Below are 15667 nucleotides of genomic sequence, written 5' to 3'. Positions count from 1 at the left end.
TATTGCGCATAATTCCGGGATGAAATCGGAAAATCGGGATGGACTGACGCCGGGTCTAAACTAAATCTGTATAATTACCACAAGAGCTGTGAGGCTAAAACAAAACATCAGTGTCACTCTCTTTAATATTGATTCAGACCTCTCTAGAGTCCCATGTACCGGGCCAGACATCAGTTCCCATCACTTGATAGCTAGTTATGAGTCGAGTGTTGGACCAGCACATGCATTAATATAAAAGGATATTCTCTGACAGTATTTGGGCCAGTCAGCACAGCTGACACCAATCCCTGATTGGTGTTAGTGACCCACAAGATAAAGACTCTTCCTCGACTCTTTCTTCAGCAAAATCTCTGGGACAAATTAAGTCAAAGCATGTTGGGGGGATGATATAAACAAACAGTGGCGATCCGTGGTAAAAAAATATATAATTCACCACTCCCATCACTGTAGTAGTGTACTGTATACAGTGGGCAGGCCTAACATTCAGAACTCAGAGCCCTATAGGGGCCAGCTGAGCTATACCCCTCTAATTGTCTCTCTGTTTCTGTTGCAAATTAGGAAGCAGACATCTGAGGCGGGTGAAAGAAGACCCATCATCTTTACTTTTGGCAATACAAACTATTTAATCATTTTCCAAACGGCCAACGGGGGGAGAAAGCCAAGAGGTGAAGTGCAGCAGAGTGAATACAACACACCCTCACACATTTACTGCTCATTTTCGCGCTCTCTCTCTCTCTCTCTCTCTCGTCCACTCATTTTCTTTTCAGGAAATGGAAAAAAGAGCCTGAGTTCCAATGGATCGAATCTACTTATTATTTTGTCACAAGCACTTGTTCATTAGCCTGGTGAAACCACTCCCCCTGCTGGACAACATTTCAATTCTGTGAGAAGGGAGAGTCTGGGCTCTCTCCTGCAGAGACGATGTACTCCGGTCCAAATCAGACCGGAGCGATATGCGGCCGTATGCGGCCGCTAGAAGCGGGATCAACGCGAGACTGGTGACACATTGTAGCTATGCCACAGCGCAAATGTAAACACAACCTAACAGGACTACAACTCAAAATTATTATGGAGATATCAGATTTTTGTCCCGCTGCTTTCTGTTCATCGTTTCTGCTTGAGAGAGCCCAGATGCAGGCAGGAGGGAACTTGTGAACTCAATACTGCCGCAATCTGGCGGAGTCGGGTTACTTGTTAATCGCTAGAAATGACAAAAAAATCCCGTCTTTGACAATGTGATTTTTTCTTTTTTAATTGTTAAATGCAATGAATCTCTGAAGACAGAATCTGCTAACCGCAAGCTCTGTCAGCACCACTGCCTAAAACATGTAACATTGTTGTTAGCAGCAATAGAGATAGGATATCCGCACACTGTCTTCACTTACAGAATCAGATTTATTGAGCAACGCTTCGGTCGTTCAGACGGTCGACCAGGCAGATCGACCTTCATCTGATGAAGGCCTGAACGACCAAAACAATAAATGTAATTATGTAAGTGAAGACAGCTTTGCGGGATCCTCTTTTCTCTACTTCTACAGTTATCCGACGTATACCTGTCCACTGTAGGTGTGCATCATTTTTCATCTAATGTTAGCAGGAATAAACACAGATCTGCACCAGGAGGAAGTGTAGCCTACTAAGAAACTGTGTTTTTAAACAGAAAAAGGAGGCCGTGCCGCCAAAGAGGCATGAACTGAATGGGTTCCCAGATTGCAATGCTATGCGTCGTCGCTAATTTTGCATGACTTGAATTGTATGATGAAGAAAGTCATTCATTCACAAAAATATAAGTTGAATATATTATATATATTTATATTGTTTATATATTATTACGTTGAAATATGGAGATCAAGGTTTCGGCCCGACAGTGACAATTATTCTGCCCCACAAGATGAACACTAATCTCTCTCTATCTCTCTGTATCCCTCTGAAAATATGTGTGTTTGTGTGTGTGTGTGTGTGTGTGTGTGTGTGTGTGTGTGTGTGTGTGTGCGTGCGTGCGTGCGTGCGTGCGTGCGTGCAAGAGGCTCACTCTGTGGAAAGAGTGGTGGGTTGTCGTTAACGTCGGTGATGACGATGGTCACCGTAGTGGAGCCGGAGAGACCGCCCAGTTGACCCGCCATGTCCGTGGCCTTGACCACCAGCTCGTAGCGGTCCTGGGTCTCACGGTCCAGGTCTGCCACAGCTGTCAGGATGACCCCTGATGATGGTGGCATGGAAAGGGACAGATGAGCAGTGGGAGACGGAGAGAGAGAGAGAGAGAGAGAGAGAGAGAGAGGACACACACACACACACACACACACACACACACCGAGAGACAAAAAGAAAAGTACACAACAGTTGTTAGAATTCCTGCAACTTGATAATATCCCTGACACCACCCATTTTGAATATCAACCTCAGCTGAGCACTCAATTACAGATGAGACGCACTAGTGCAATGCATTCCAATTCACCGCTCCCTGAGCCCTCCTGAAGGACGAGATTGTGTCTTTTTTTCCCTTCTTCTTTCTTTCTTTCCCTTTTTTTCTCTCTTGAAGCACCGTGCTTATACCATTGTAGGACTGGGCTGTATTAAAATGAATAATATAAAGGCAACGGAATGAAGGCCTGCCCCTGCGAGAATGAAGCTCCATGACAACTGCTCTACGGTGAAAGCAAAGCCTGTGTCAGGATGCACCTCTACAGTGCAAGCAGTGGAGTCGGTAGACAAAACAATCACAATGGCTTCCCTTAATCTGCCCAGGGAGCACATTCAGTAGTTGCATTTCAACAGGCTCTGTGCTGAGTTGAAAACAGGCTCTGTACTGCGTTAAGCCACAACAGTCTTACACTTCAAAGAGAGGAAAGAGTTCTGCAGAGTTTGAAAAGAAAGAAACAATCCAATCCTCTGCATGCTTCCAGAAATTGGTTATTTGTGAAAAGATGACTGCAGTGTATTGGTCGCTGTGACTGACCCACTCTGTGGACTAACTACGGTAGCAGCACTCAGGTCAGGTTGCCCTGTCCAATCGCAGGCAGCTGGGGATATGTCATTGCTGACATTGTGACTAAGGCATAGGAGAAGAATGGTATCAAGACCACTCGCCCCGTTTCTGTTTTCCTCCCAGAATTTTCCCCAGTGAGGGGTGGGAGAGGCTGGACAGCAGACGGCTGGACTTTTAATTTCTCTAACTATAAACTTTCATGACAGCAGACAGCCTAAGTACAAATATAATTCATGAAAAGCTACTACATTGAAGTCTGTTCACAGAAGTTGTGAAGTTGTGGGGATTATCTGACGAGGTACCATTTGAGTGTGCAAAACCTTACCTATACTAAATAATACTAAGTTGTTTATAGGCTCAATATAAGTAAAATAATATAGCCTTTCTACAGGAGTATCTTTTTATATGTTTCCAAAAAGAATACAAACAGCCAATAGCATATTACAAAGTCATCCCCCTCAATGGTGACAATTCCGGGAGGAAAAACGGGCAAGCACCGAGGCGAGTAGTCCGGTATTCAGAAGAATGGGGATTTCAGCTCCATATTTTTTTGTTTTGCATTTTAGTGTGACAGTATGATGGCATAATACCGGTAAGCTCTGTATAATTGGTTGATTGACAAACAGCAACATGTATAAGCTCACAAGACATCACAATGTATATAGGCATTGGCAGCTTGCAGATTTTTTATAACAAAAATAATGTCAACTTTAATTTCTGCAGGCATGACCAGACAAGGCAAGGACAAGGCATGGCCAGACAAGCAGCAACAACGCAATTCAAAGTGCTTTACGTAAAACATCAGGGCATTAAGACATAGAAGCTCTATTGTAAGCTCTAATCTTCTTTTGTGAATGAAATGTATTTTGTCCAATAGTAGAGTATGTGAATACAACATAACCTAATACCTATACAATTGGGCTGTTTGAATTTGGTCCCCCTGCTCTTCTAGACATTTAGATGTCTACAGTCTGGGTTGAACACAATCCTGTTTCTGGTTTGACACAAATTTTGACCCGAAGGTCAGAATTATATTTCTCCCCAGAGCAAAGCAGTGCTAAAAATGTCAGCACTTTTGCAGGAGTGCCTGCGTGATTCTGGCGAGAGACACTGCATGGCGAGAGAAACTTTTTTAGTTGTCAAAAACGCTGGTTCTCTCCTCCGTGCCCATACCCTATAGGTGGGGTTGGCGAAAGGCCTTTCTGTTTACATGTTCTCTCTGTGTCCCCTAAGGTAGGTACCCTCACAAAAAACATGCAGTCATCCTGGTCTCTACTGCATCCCCCTGGCCAGCCGGGGCACCTGATGGAGGGGAAAGGAACTGGTTGGAATAACATGTTCCTTCCACAAGCTATCTCCTACCATGGAAACCCCCCCCCCCCCCTGTCAGGTGGTAAAAAAGCGGCCTAATCCCTCCTCGTGCATTGAAGGAAGCATGAGCTCATTTCGGGGCTCTCCCGAGGTTGGCAAAGGGAGAGTCGTGCCCAGGCTTGCAGTCTAGGTAATTGGAACCGGGTTTGAAAATGGGTTACAAAATCCTGGGGTGGAAAACATTCATGTGGAATGGTTAAAGTGAAGACCATTCAAAGAGTATGAAAATACATTTGTTTAGAAAAAGTCAATGGCATGATAATATCACTGCATTCCATGTGGGAATAATATTGCACAGTCATACACACTGCCACCCTGCCACACACTGCCACCCGCCAGCCCTACAGCGGTGGCACAACAGAAGCTATAGCCGCTTCACTGTGTGGTAAGATCATATTTCTATTCTGCCCCTCTCCTGGGATTTTACATGTCAAAATCTATTGTTGCATTTCCTGGGGTTTGTGCTCCTCTCCCTCCCAGAGGTTTACATTGTGTTGAATACACAACTCAGTGATTCTAGTCACATTTGGCTCCCAAGTAGCTCCGGGCCATGTTTGTGTGCGAGTAGCCAAAAGTACATGCAGCAGCGGAGCTAAGGAGGGAGGCAAATTACATGGTCCTCTTTCATCCACAGGAAGCCAGAGGGGATGCATTTATGATGCATTCCCCCCCCCCCCCCCCCCCCCAACTCAACCCTAACTCCCTGCATTGAATAATATTTTATTCAACACATTTGAATGTAAAATTCCGTTACAGGATTTATATTCATTATATGTCTCCCATGCTGACTGAAAATGAACGTACACGGCACAGGGGAAGCCAGTGTGGACGTCAAAAAACGCCAAAACCCTAGCTGTTAAGGAGCTTGAAAAAAGCTAACCTACATAGGAAAGGGGAAAAAAAGTGAGCATGAAAATGTAAATGACGATAGCCCTATTTCTTCCTCAACAGAACTTGGTCTGTGAATGCACAACCGACCATGACTGGCAGTGTTTTGCTTTTGTTCAATTCATTTATACTGTCTCTGGAAACATAACACATGATCTGTGAGTGGTGTTGCCTTCATAACATAAGAAAACAATCCCTGAGAGAATTTTCTTTACAAAGAAAGACGCCTCAATACTGTCATAACAATCCTACATGTGAGAGATGTCTTTACAGAGACAGTGATTCTCCTTTTTAATTTCAACAACCCTCGGTTTAGATCAATTATATTTTATTATCTTTATTGATCCCACAAGGAAATTCAGTTGTCGGGTAGCCTGGCACTATGAAGCATAGGACAGATCAGAAATAAATCTATATTATCTATATTACATAATTGTGACGTCAACTGTATATTGTCCAATCATATGAAGGCTATAATGTATCCTGTGGAATTTTAGGCAGGGGGGTGGGTGTAAATGTTGTCCAATCAGAGGAGTGAAAAGGAGAAAAAAAAGACCAATAACAATACAATAATAGTTATAGACCACGGATCCTCATTTGATACAGTAGCCCCTTAGCTGTTGCCTCGCACCTACAGTATTACAATTCATTCTAATTAATTGAACCATTTGGTTCCATAAATGTGTACACTTTCCGAGTTTGATTAACATTGAGGATGTTACTGTGTAGGCTGGGCCTTCTACAAAATACAGTGTGTGTGTGTGTGTGTGTGTGTGTGTGTGTGTGTGTGCGTGTGCGTGTGCGTTTGTGGTGTGCGTGTGTGCGTGGGTGGTGTGCGTGAGTGCGTGTGTGTGTGTGCGGGGGGTAGAGGGGCACCGGCAGGTCGTGAGACGAGGAGCTTGGTCTCCCGGGCTAGCCCCGCCGAGGCAGAGCCATTTATCATCCCGGCACCGGGGCCGACCGAATCAAAGTGGCAGGGACCAAAAAAAGAGGGATCATTAAAAGTTTAGCGCTTCTCCCGCGGGGGCCATTTGCAGGCAACGCCAACGCTGGGCTATGCCTGAGAGATCGCGGCTCAGGCCTTATCCCCGCCATCCGCCTCACCAATAGAATAACCAGCAGGGAATTCAGCCATATCTGCTGACTGGGGACGCACGTCTCTACAGTGACACTATCTGCATCTTGGGGGATATTCAACGTATAACCCTGTGGAGATGTAACTGTCTGTGCCCAATTAGCATTTTTATTTTTTTGGGAATTAATGATGGGTTTATTAATGTTTAATAGAACACAGGGGTGATTGTCAGTAGATTGCAGTATCTGCTGTAGACTAATAGTTGTGTCTTAGATGGCAGGGCTTATTTCTTCTTTTTTAGTGTCATACTATGCAGGAAGGTCAATAAAAAATCCCCGTCTGAACTGAGAGGTGCTGAACTGTACTTGTCATACTCACATTGTGTGTGTGTGTGTGTGTGTGTGTGTGTGTGTGTGTGTGTGTGTGTGTGTGTGTGTGTGTGTGTGTGTGTGTGTGTCAGACAGACAGACAGACCTAAAATGATGATGCCCTCGATAGCAGGGGATTATTTAGGGTATAGTCCTTATTACCGGATTGGGTTCCGGCCTATTGACTACAAACCAGTGACTACAACATGACGTGTAAGATGTCATCTTACAATAACTCAAATAACTTTCTCATGTTAAATAACCAAAAAAACTGAAATAGTTGTATTTGGACCAAAATCCCACAGAGATAATTTAATCCAGCTTTTAAATTCACATGGTTTACATGTGCTCCCCTGAGGCTAGAAATCTGGGAGTTTTATTTGATTCTGATCTAAACTTCTCAAAGCACTTCACCAACATCACGAAAACAGCCATCTACCAAATCAGGAATATTGCAAAAATCAGATCATTTCTTTCATTCAGCGATGCACAGACCCTTATTAATGCCTTTGTCACAAACCATCTGGACTACTGCAATTCTCTTTTTTCTGGACTCCCAAAAAATCCATCAATCGCCTTCAACTAGTTCAAAACACAGCAGCCAGAGTTCTTACAAAGACCAGGAGATATGACCATATTACTCCTGTTCTCGCCTCACTGCATTGGTTACCAGTCATGTACAGAATTGATTTTAAAATTAACTTGTTTGTTTTTAAATGACTAAATGGACTAGCACCTACATACATTTCCGACCTCTTGTCCCCGCACATAACTTCCCGTAACCCCAGATCAGCAGACAAAGTTTTACTCAACCCCCCCCCCCCCCCAACACAAAGCTGGTGACGCAAGGCGGCAGAGCCTTTGCTGCTAGGGCTCCTGCACTGCTGTGGAACCAACTACCTCTGGAACTCAGACAGACCACTTCAGTGTCCACTTTTAAAAAACCCTTAAAAACCCACTATTATTTAAAGGCTTTTAATGAGTTTGAATGAACAGTCCCAGTTTCTGCTTTTTATCTTATCTCTTCTCTTATTATTATTTTTTGTATTTTGTATTTGACTAATTTCCATTCTTGATTTTAATTGCCTGTTTGTGTATTGTATGTGAAGCACTTTGTAAACTTGTTTTTGAAAAATGCTATACAAATAAAGTTAATATTATATTATTATTATCTGCTCCCGACCAGAGCATGAACCTGAACAGGAAGACAGAGAAGAGAGAGAGAGAGAGAGAGAGAGAGAGAGAGAGAGAGAGAGAGAGAGAGAGAGAGAGAGAGAGAGAGAGAGAGAGAGAGGTTAATGTACATGGAGAATCAAGCAGCTTACCAGTGTGTTTCTCCACAGAGAAGAACTTCTCCCCATCCAGAACGCTGTACACCACCCTGGCACTGCTGCCATACGTCGGGTCATCTGCATCTGACGCTATGACCTTCATCACGGATGTTCCTATTCAGAGAGAGAGAGAGAGAGAGAGAGAGAGAGAGAGAGAGAGAGAGAGAGAGAGAGATAATGAGAACACACACAGGCTCAGATGAAGAGAAGTTCAGAGCCAGCTGGCCACCTGGGAAGCCACAGACAGACACTGACATCTTAAAGAGTCAGGGCGAGAGAGAGGATAGTTTATGTACAACAGCAAAGCAGGTGTTTGGGGACCTCTGGGTTCTCCATGTCTGTGTTATTTGCTGCGTGTGCCTGAGTGTCTGCATGCCTAGTGTAGGAGTTATTATACTAGAGAGAGAGAGAGAGAGAGAGAGAGAGAGAGAGAGAGAGAGAGAGAGAGAGAGAGAGAGAGAAAGAGAGGGAGAGGGTGAGTATGAGGTTAATGCATTGAGGAACTGGCACGCCAGGGAAACGATTCATCTCTATGTACATAACACGACACATTTTTTGATGTTTCAAATTACCTCTTGCCACAAAACCGCCGCAGACGGTTTGCTCGGCCTCTCCCAGGCACACAAGCTGTGCTCGGAAGATGAAAGGAAAACATGAAGTTATTTAACATCTCTATCTTCAAAGTCCGATATGATATAAAGGTGCATGAAATCCACAACAACAAGCAATTATTGCCGATTGCTGGCACTTCTGGAAATATGGCGGTAATTTCCATAAGAAACTACTGTTCTATATTATTCGTCAGCTGTGTGGAAGCCTCTGGCAGCCAACAAACAAGCACATCTTTACATTTAGTCACACGCTTTAGTTAAAGCTCAGATAAATCCCGTAAAGCTTAATGGACAACAGCTTCCTCTAACTGCTTTGGGAAAAGAACCAACCACTGACTATAGCCTTTTAGTGGCTGAGCTGTTTCCCTCCCTATAAATAGAAATACCTTATAATTTAAAAGGGCGGAAGGACAAAAAATGTGGGGAAAGATTTTAAACGAGAAAGGAAAAGGCACAGAGAATCCTGGCACAGGCAGCCATGAGTCCTCAAGGACGAGGAGTCTGTCTCCATTCCCCTGGCAAGGTCCATAGGTAATTACTGACAGCTGGTGTTGTCCACCAAAGATCACGGCTGTAGCCTCTCTCAGAGCCCTGTCATGCTACTGTCCAGCCACATAATGGCCGTATGCTAATGATGCTAATTAGCGGGAGGTGTCAGAGCGCTGTTTGTTTCCTGTCACCCATTGGCGCTCCCAAGGGTCGAGGAGGGAGGAGACAGGTAAGACAGAGCAGTGGATTATCATTAAAGCCATGCAGGGCCATTACCACGGGCAGCCCAGATCACTATCCTGCTGCTGTCCCCAACAGCAGCATTCCTGCTCTTTTTGCTGGAAGCGTGAAGGCTTGCATGCAAACACAGCTATAGTGCCATCTATGGCGGTTACAACGGCTTGCCATTATGCTCATAGAGTCTAGGGCATACACACATGTGAGGCTATGATAATCAGCCGCCACAGCAAGTGTTGAGTCGCAAATATTACAGTACGAGCAACCTTGTGTTAGTTAAATCCAACAGTAGCTGTGCATTTCATCTCCTGCTGTACTGTACCTACCGCAGTATGTATGTGTGTGCTTCTTAATGCATGCTCAAACAGTATAAGTATATCTCGCCAGAATATGCAATTAATTGGCCCATGTCTTCCTGATCCTCAGAAGATCACGCACACGATATACTGCACGGTTGGAGGAGGATCAATGATACAGTGTTTCTCATATTGAAAACAGAAAGCCATATAGAGACAAGGCAGTTTCATTACTGGCGACAGACAGAACCCCTGCCTTTGGTAATTATATCTACCTGGTTGTCTCTGTGCGTCCAGCAAAGACATTTCCATCCTTGGGATTATTCTCTTATCTTAATTTTCCCCAGGTATAACAATGAGCTCGACACTCAGTTGTTTCTGGGTCCCAGCTGGCAGCTTGGAGGAACTATATAAATGCAAATGCTACTTTATTGTGTTTATATTAAAAGGGAAGGGAAGCATGGGAGTTTGCTGCCTGGGTCGCTCTGGTTGGCTTCTGTTTCATTAGGAGAAGTCGTTACTAGTTGGCAGCTCTCAGATCCTATACTGGTGAGGGATCTCTACAGCAGTGCTTCCCAAACCTTTTAGCCCATGACGCAAAGAGACATTTGCCCGGGACCCAATCTAGTGAAAATAGCTGATCTACAAGCGCACAGCATGTCGCTTCGTGCCACATTAATCAGCTTGTAGATCGGTTATTTTCACTACTTCTTTGTTGTCTAATTCGTGGAATTTCTTAAATTTGTATTTGATTCATTGAAATTACTTTCGTGAAATCATTGAATTTGTCTTTAATTCATGAAATATTTTAGACTCAGAAAAATGTGTCCGTGAACCACAAATGGGTCCTGTTTGGGAACCAGCACGCTACAGTAGGGATTGAAGTTTCTAACTAGATTTTTTTTAACAAAAACTGAGAAAAACGAAAGGGAAAAAAGTGTGGCTATAATGAAGAACATTTCTCATTATTCATCATAAATACATATTTTTCTCTCTCTACAGTAAATAAAGATAAAGAGCATGGTAAATTGTTCTGAGATGACACAGTACGCGCAGCAGCAATTATTTAGCTGTTTGCCGTAATGGTGTAAAGCAGCATATAAACAAACATGTTTTCCTCTGTGCCTCTTCTTGAACAAACATTTTTTTCTCAATTCCTCAAATTGCTTTTTCCTTTCATTCTTTTAAATTGAGAGTAGCCATTAAAATGTTACCCCATTTTTTGGTGCTCATTATGCTAATTAGACCTCCCCACACATTTGTGTTGCCACTGCTGTTGTACACTACTGGCTCACCTACCAGTGAGGAAAGGAAACCCCACTGGGACACCACTGCCAGTCTTAACTGGCCACGTATAAGTAAACATAAAGCGAAGTTGTTGTATAGTTCAGCTTCACAATGTTTTTCTTCATTTCTCTTCCGTGTTTCCTATAATCGCTAGCCAGTAGGTTCCAGTAGAGCCTACTTGCACCACTGCATGGTCTTGATGAGTAACTTACTGGTGGTTATGGGTTGATAGCATTAAAAGCAGGTGTGCCAGTGCTGACAGGTGCCGCTCCAGCCCGTAAGTTTAGATGCAGCGTGGTGGGCCCCCTGCTCCACCTGAGCACTTTACACACTGCCCTGGTACGTCTAGAAAAGAAAAGCTCTTATGTCAGACTACTGTTCATAGACTATATAGTTCCGCATTTAACACTATTGTACCATCTAAATTAGTGTTAAAACTCAGTGGCCTTGGTGTGGGCTCCATCTGTAACTGGCTATTTGATTTTCTGACAGGCAGGCCCCAGTGTGTACGCATAAGAGAGAGATGCTCATCCACAATTCTCACCAGAACCGGTGCGTCCCAAGGCTGCTGCCTCAGTCCTCTGTTGTACAGTTTGTTTACGTTTGTGTCGCCAGATATGAGAATAACATCATAATTAAATTTTCGGATGATACCACAGTGATCGGACTAATAACCGACGGTGATGAGAGGGCCTATAGGAGGGAGATAGAGGATCTAACTCTATGGTGCGATAACAACAACCTCTCACTTAACACCAATAAGACCAAAGAAATCATTGTAGACTTTAGGAAGTCCAAAGGTATCCACACCCCCATTTCAATCAAAGGGTCATCTGTCGACATAGTTGATAACTTTAAATTCCTGGGCATATACATCACAGACACATTCACATGGTCACTCAACAACGAATACATCCTCAAGAAGGCGCAGCAGCGACTGTACTTTCTGAGGCGCCTTAATACATTTGGCTTAAGTACAAAAGGACTAGTGAACTTTTATCGCTGCATAATTGAAAGTGTCTTAACTGGCTGTATCACAGTGTGGTACGGTAACACGACCGCTCAGGACTGCAACAGGTTGCAGAGGACCGTTAAAACAGCAGCTAAAATCATCGGCAGCACAGAATTACCCAGTCTCCATAACATCTACACCACTCGCTGTATGAAAAAAGCCCACAACATCATAGAAGTCACCCCGCAAATACCCTGTTCAAACTACTCCCTTCCAAAAAACGCTACCAGAGCATCAAATCTCGTACCACCCGTCTCAGTAACAGTTTCTACCCCCAGGCAGTCAGGCTGCTGAACAGCTGACCTTGAACTGTATTGCACTGTTTTGTCACTTCACTTGCACTTTTCTTTCCCTGTTTTTTTGTCTTTTTCTTGCACTATAGATGTTTGTTTATGTCCTGTGTATGTAAGACTGAGAGTGCTCTGAGCAAAATAATTTTCATTGTATTTATACTCTGTATCTATACACATGACAAATAAACCTGAACCTGAACCAATTCCTCAAGTCACTAATACTACGGTAAGTACCGCTACCTGACATGAAGCTACAGTATAGCATGCATTACTAATACTAAGTACCACTACCTGACATCAAGCTACACTATAGCATGCATTACTAATACTAAGTACCACTACCTGACATGAAGCTACAGTATAGCATGCATTACTAATACTAAGTACCACTACCTGACATGAAGCTACAGTATAGCATGCATTACTAATACTAAGTACCACTACCTGACATGAAACTATAGCATGCATTACTAATACTAAGTACCACTACCTGACATGAAGCTACAGTATAGCATGCATTACTAATACTAAGTACCACTACCTACTGTAACATGAAACTAGCATGCATTCCCAACTAGGTCGGTGCACGTGTATAAATAAGCCATTGATTGTACTATATCTATTTTAACAATTGTAAAGTTGGTCACGTGGCCAAAAGATGTGGCCACTAGCCAATGAAAACGTGTGCGAGAGATGTGGCCACTAGCCACTGAAAACATGTGGCCACTAGCCTTAGCCAATCAGAGCCAACATGTGCATGCTCACCCACACCCCGAGCCTTCCCTACACGGAACACTAACCACTGTTGCCCCAACAGGCCCAGAAACAAGGCCTTTTAACCACGCTACTTACACACACTACAACTCGCTTACAATTCGCAAACCTGGCAACACTGCCCTGTCAGACATTCAGAATCTGTTCTCTCTCGGCTCTCGCAGGAGAAGAGAAAGAAGGAAGGGGAGGAATTATAGGCTCACTATTTTGCTTATTCCTTCTAAATCTCTGTATATAAACTATATCTATCTCAGCGATCGTCTTAGTTACATCAACATTGTTGTTTGTCAATAGTTATTTTTTGCCTAAGTAAAACAATTAGACTGTTCGCTACTTCACATTGGCTTTTCATTGCACACACACACACACACACACACGCACGCCTGTAAGCCACCCCCCCACATATCGCTTTGCCTCTTTTCTCGCAGGCAATTTCCTTCTTCCCATAGTGCGCGGCAACGTAATCTGGAATGAATGTTCGCGAAGCGGGCATGAAATTCTAGTATCTAACGATATTAGTACTCTGGTAACGGGTACTGCACTGGGGATGTTCTAACTACACATTGGGTATTGCATAACCTGGTGTGGCATGCATTCCCAACTTGTATCGTTCCCAAGTTTCCCAAAAGTGTTCCTGACTTGGGGCACCGGTCTAGTTTATATGAATAATTGCTTATTTTTTTGTCACTACATTGAGAGGAAGCTCAAAGTACAAGAATGCCTGCAATGTTGTGATCAGCTCTATTGCATATGCAGGTGAAAATCAAGGACTTTATGTATTTGTCTTGCATCCCTAAAATAAAGTGTTCCACTTGGGAATCACAGTCATTGTCACTGTCTCTCATGACGGGGCAGCAGCAGCATGCATGCTGGTACTGACTCAACATGATGTCTGTGTCCATCTCTATTAGGTGTCTGAAGTGGGACCCAAATTGGACAGCCATGTCCCCAATCTCACTCCCTATAGAACCAAGCTGTTCCCTGTTCAAACAGTCCAAGCTAATTATGTTCGCCTGGCAATGTCATAAAAGTTACATTAACCCATTGATGCCTGAGGCCGAATCTGGGAACACCTTCTAGGGCCTGACCTAAGGTTTCTGAAAACCTTCAAATTCTGCTTCATTATTTTTTTTAATAGTTATGTTGCTCCATGTATAGCAATAGCTGATGAGACACAGAGAGCACGGCCGGCATCAAGGGTAGAACAACGTATAGGTTGCACCAGGCATCAATGGGTTAAAACGCTGAAGCTCCAATTCTGTCATTAGTGTTCTCTTCTGTTACTCTCACCTGCTTCAGTTAAAGTTGTCTCTTCGGTCTGCCAAGTAAGTTAAATATAACCCTTGAGGCCTAGATCAGGGCTGCTGAGCTCACAGCCATATGCATACTGCCCAACAGGCTTAATGTAGAAGTGGATATGGCTTAGCTATTTAAACAGGATTCAATAACAGGGAGAACAATGTGTTCATTACAGACCATGTTATAGTCTGTAAGCACAGAATATCAATGCATTAGATTGCATTGCATCAATGCATTAGATTAGGAAATAAACAAATATGGATTTTAATTAAAACCTAACTTTGGGGGCCATCTCCTGTGAAATAAAGTGAGGAAGATTTTCCTTCGAGGGAGGCCAGTGATAGCTTTATATCGGCCCCTACCGACTTGGATTTATGCATGAGTTCTGTTTAATGGTATCAACACAGGCGGTTAGAATGGCTTCCCTTCACCATTTCAGCACTCTGGGGGAGACGGTTCAATTACCGATAGGCGAGCCACAGGAGTGCACCGCGTGTGAAGACACTAGACTGACAGCTATTTAAGAGGCAGCCTCGTAAAAGAGATTTGTGCCCATCTCGACTGGCGCGGTGGCGACACTGGCTCCGACAGAGGGGGCATAACGGCTGCGCTGGTGACTTTCTCTCCGGCTTCCTCCCGCCTTAATCTGCAGGACTGAGTGCTCCCCGCCCGCATTATGGATCATTTAGTAAAGACATAAAAGCTGAGGTGTTTTCACATGAAAAGTTATTTCTTCACTACTTCCAACGTGATTCATTCCTATAACATCCACATAAATGCACAGAAAGAGAGAGAGAGAGGGGGGGGGGCTTGTGGCAGAAAGAGAGACAGCTTAATTTAAACTCAATCGTAAAATGGTGTCGCACCGAACATAGATCTATACGTCACAATGAGCTTGTAGATCAGCTACTTTCAGAGTGGGACGCCATCGAATGATGGATTACATCAGGCTGAAGAGGGTGAGAAACCTGCCATGTCATAAAAGCCAATGGCTGTCTTTATCAGCCACTGATTTGTGTCTTTTATTGGATTTGCACGCACACAAATACACACACACACACACACACACACACACACACCTCGGCTGTGTCAGAATCAATTATGTCCGACACCCTTGTGGCGTGCATAACGGTAGATGTTCCTGGTCACATAAATAGAGGTGGTTGGCAGCATGTATTGATTGTATGATATGATGCACCTGCCATGTCACATTCCCCTCTCCTGTGATCCCACTGCTCAGCCACATGTGTCTCACCTATGGTTAGTACAGGCTGTCCTAATGGTGACTTCAGCAATTTGCAACATCCTGTGCCTTCACTCTGAGAGAGAGAGCTCCGGATGCAATACTTG

At 43.8% G+C, this 15667-nt stretch overlaps 1 protein-coding gene across 1 annotated transcript in view; it reads right to left on the bottom strand.

Moving 5' to 3' along the window:
* Positions 1 to 15667, bottom strand: part of LOC308324287 (cadherin-22-like) — a gene marked incomplete at both ends in the record, with an annotated part of 120102 nt that overhangs the window by 68022 nt on the left and 36413 nt on the right. The window contains 2 exons of the mRNA XM_080776295.1: positions 2033 to 2200; positions 8014 to 8133. Coding sequence (XP_080632421.1) covers positions 2033 to 2200; positions 8014 to 8133 — 288 coding nt within the window. The remainder of the gene's footprint in view (positions 1 to 2032; positions 2201 to 8013; positions 8134 to 15667) is intronic.

Source organism: Protomyctophum bolini, assembly GCF_963924005.1.
Source record: "Protomyctophum bolini genome assembly, chromosome: 2".
Classification (NCBI taxonomy): Eukaryota; Metazoa; Chordata; class Actinopteri; order Myctophiformes; family Myctophidae; genus Protomyctophum; species Protomyctophum bolini.
Note: the sequence above shows the minus strand (reverse complement) of the source record. Positions and strands in the feature narration are given on the sequence as shown.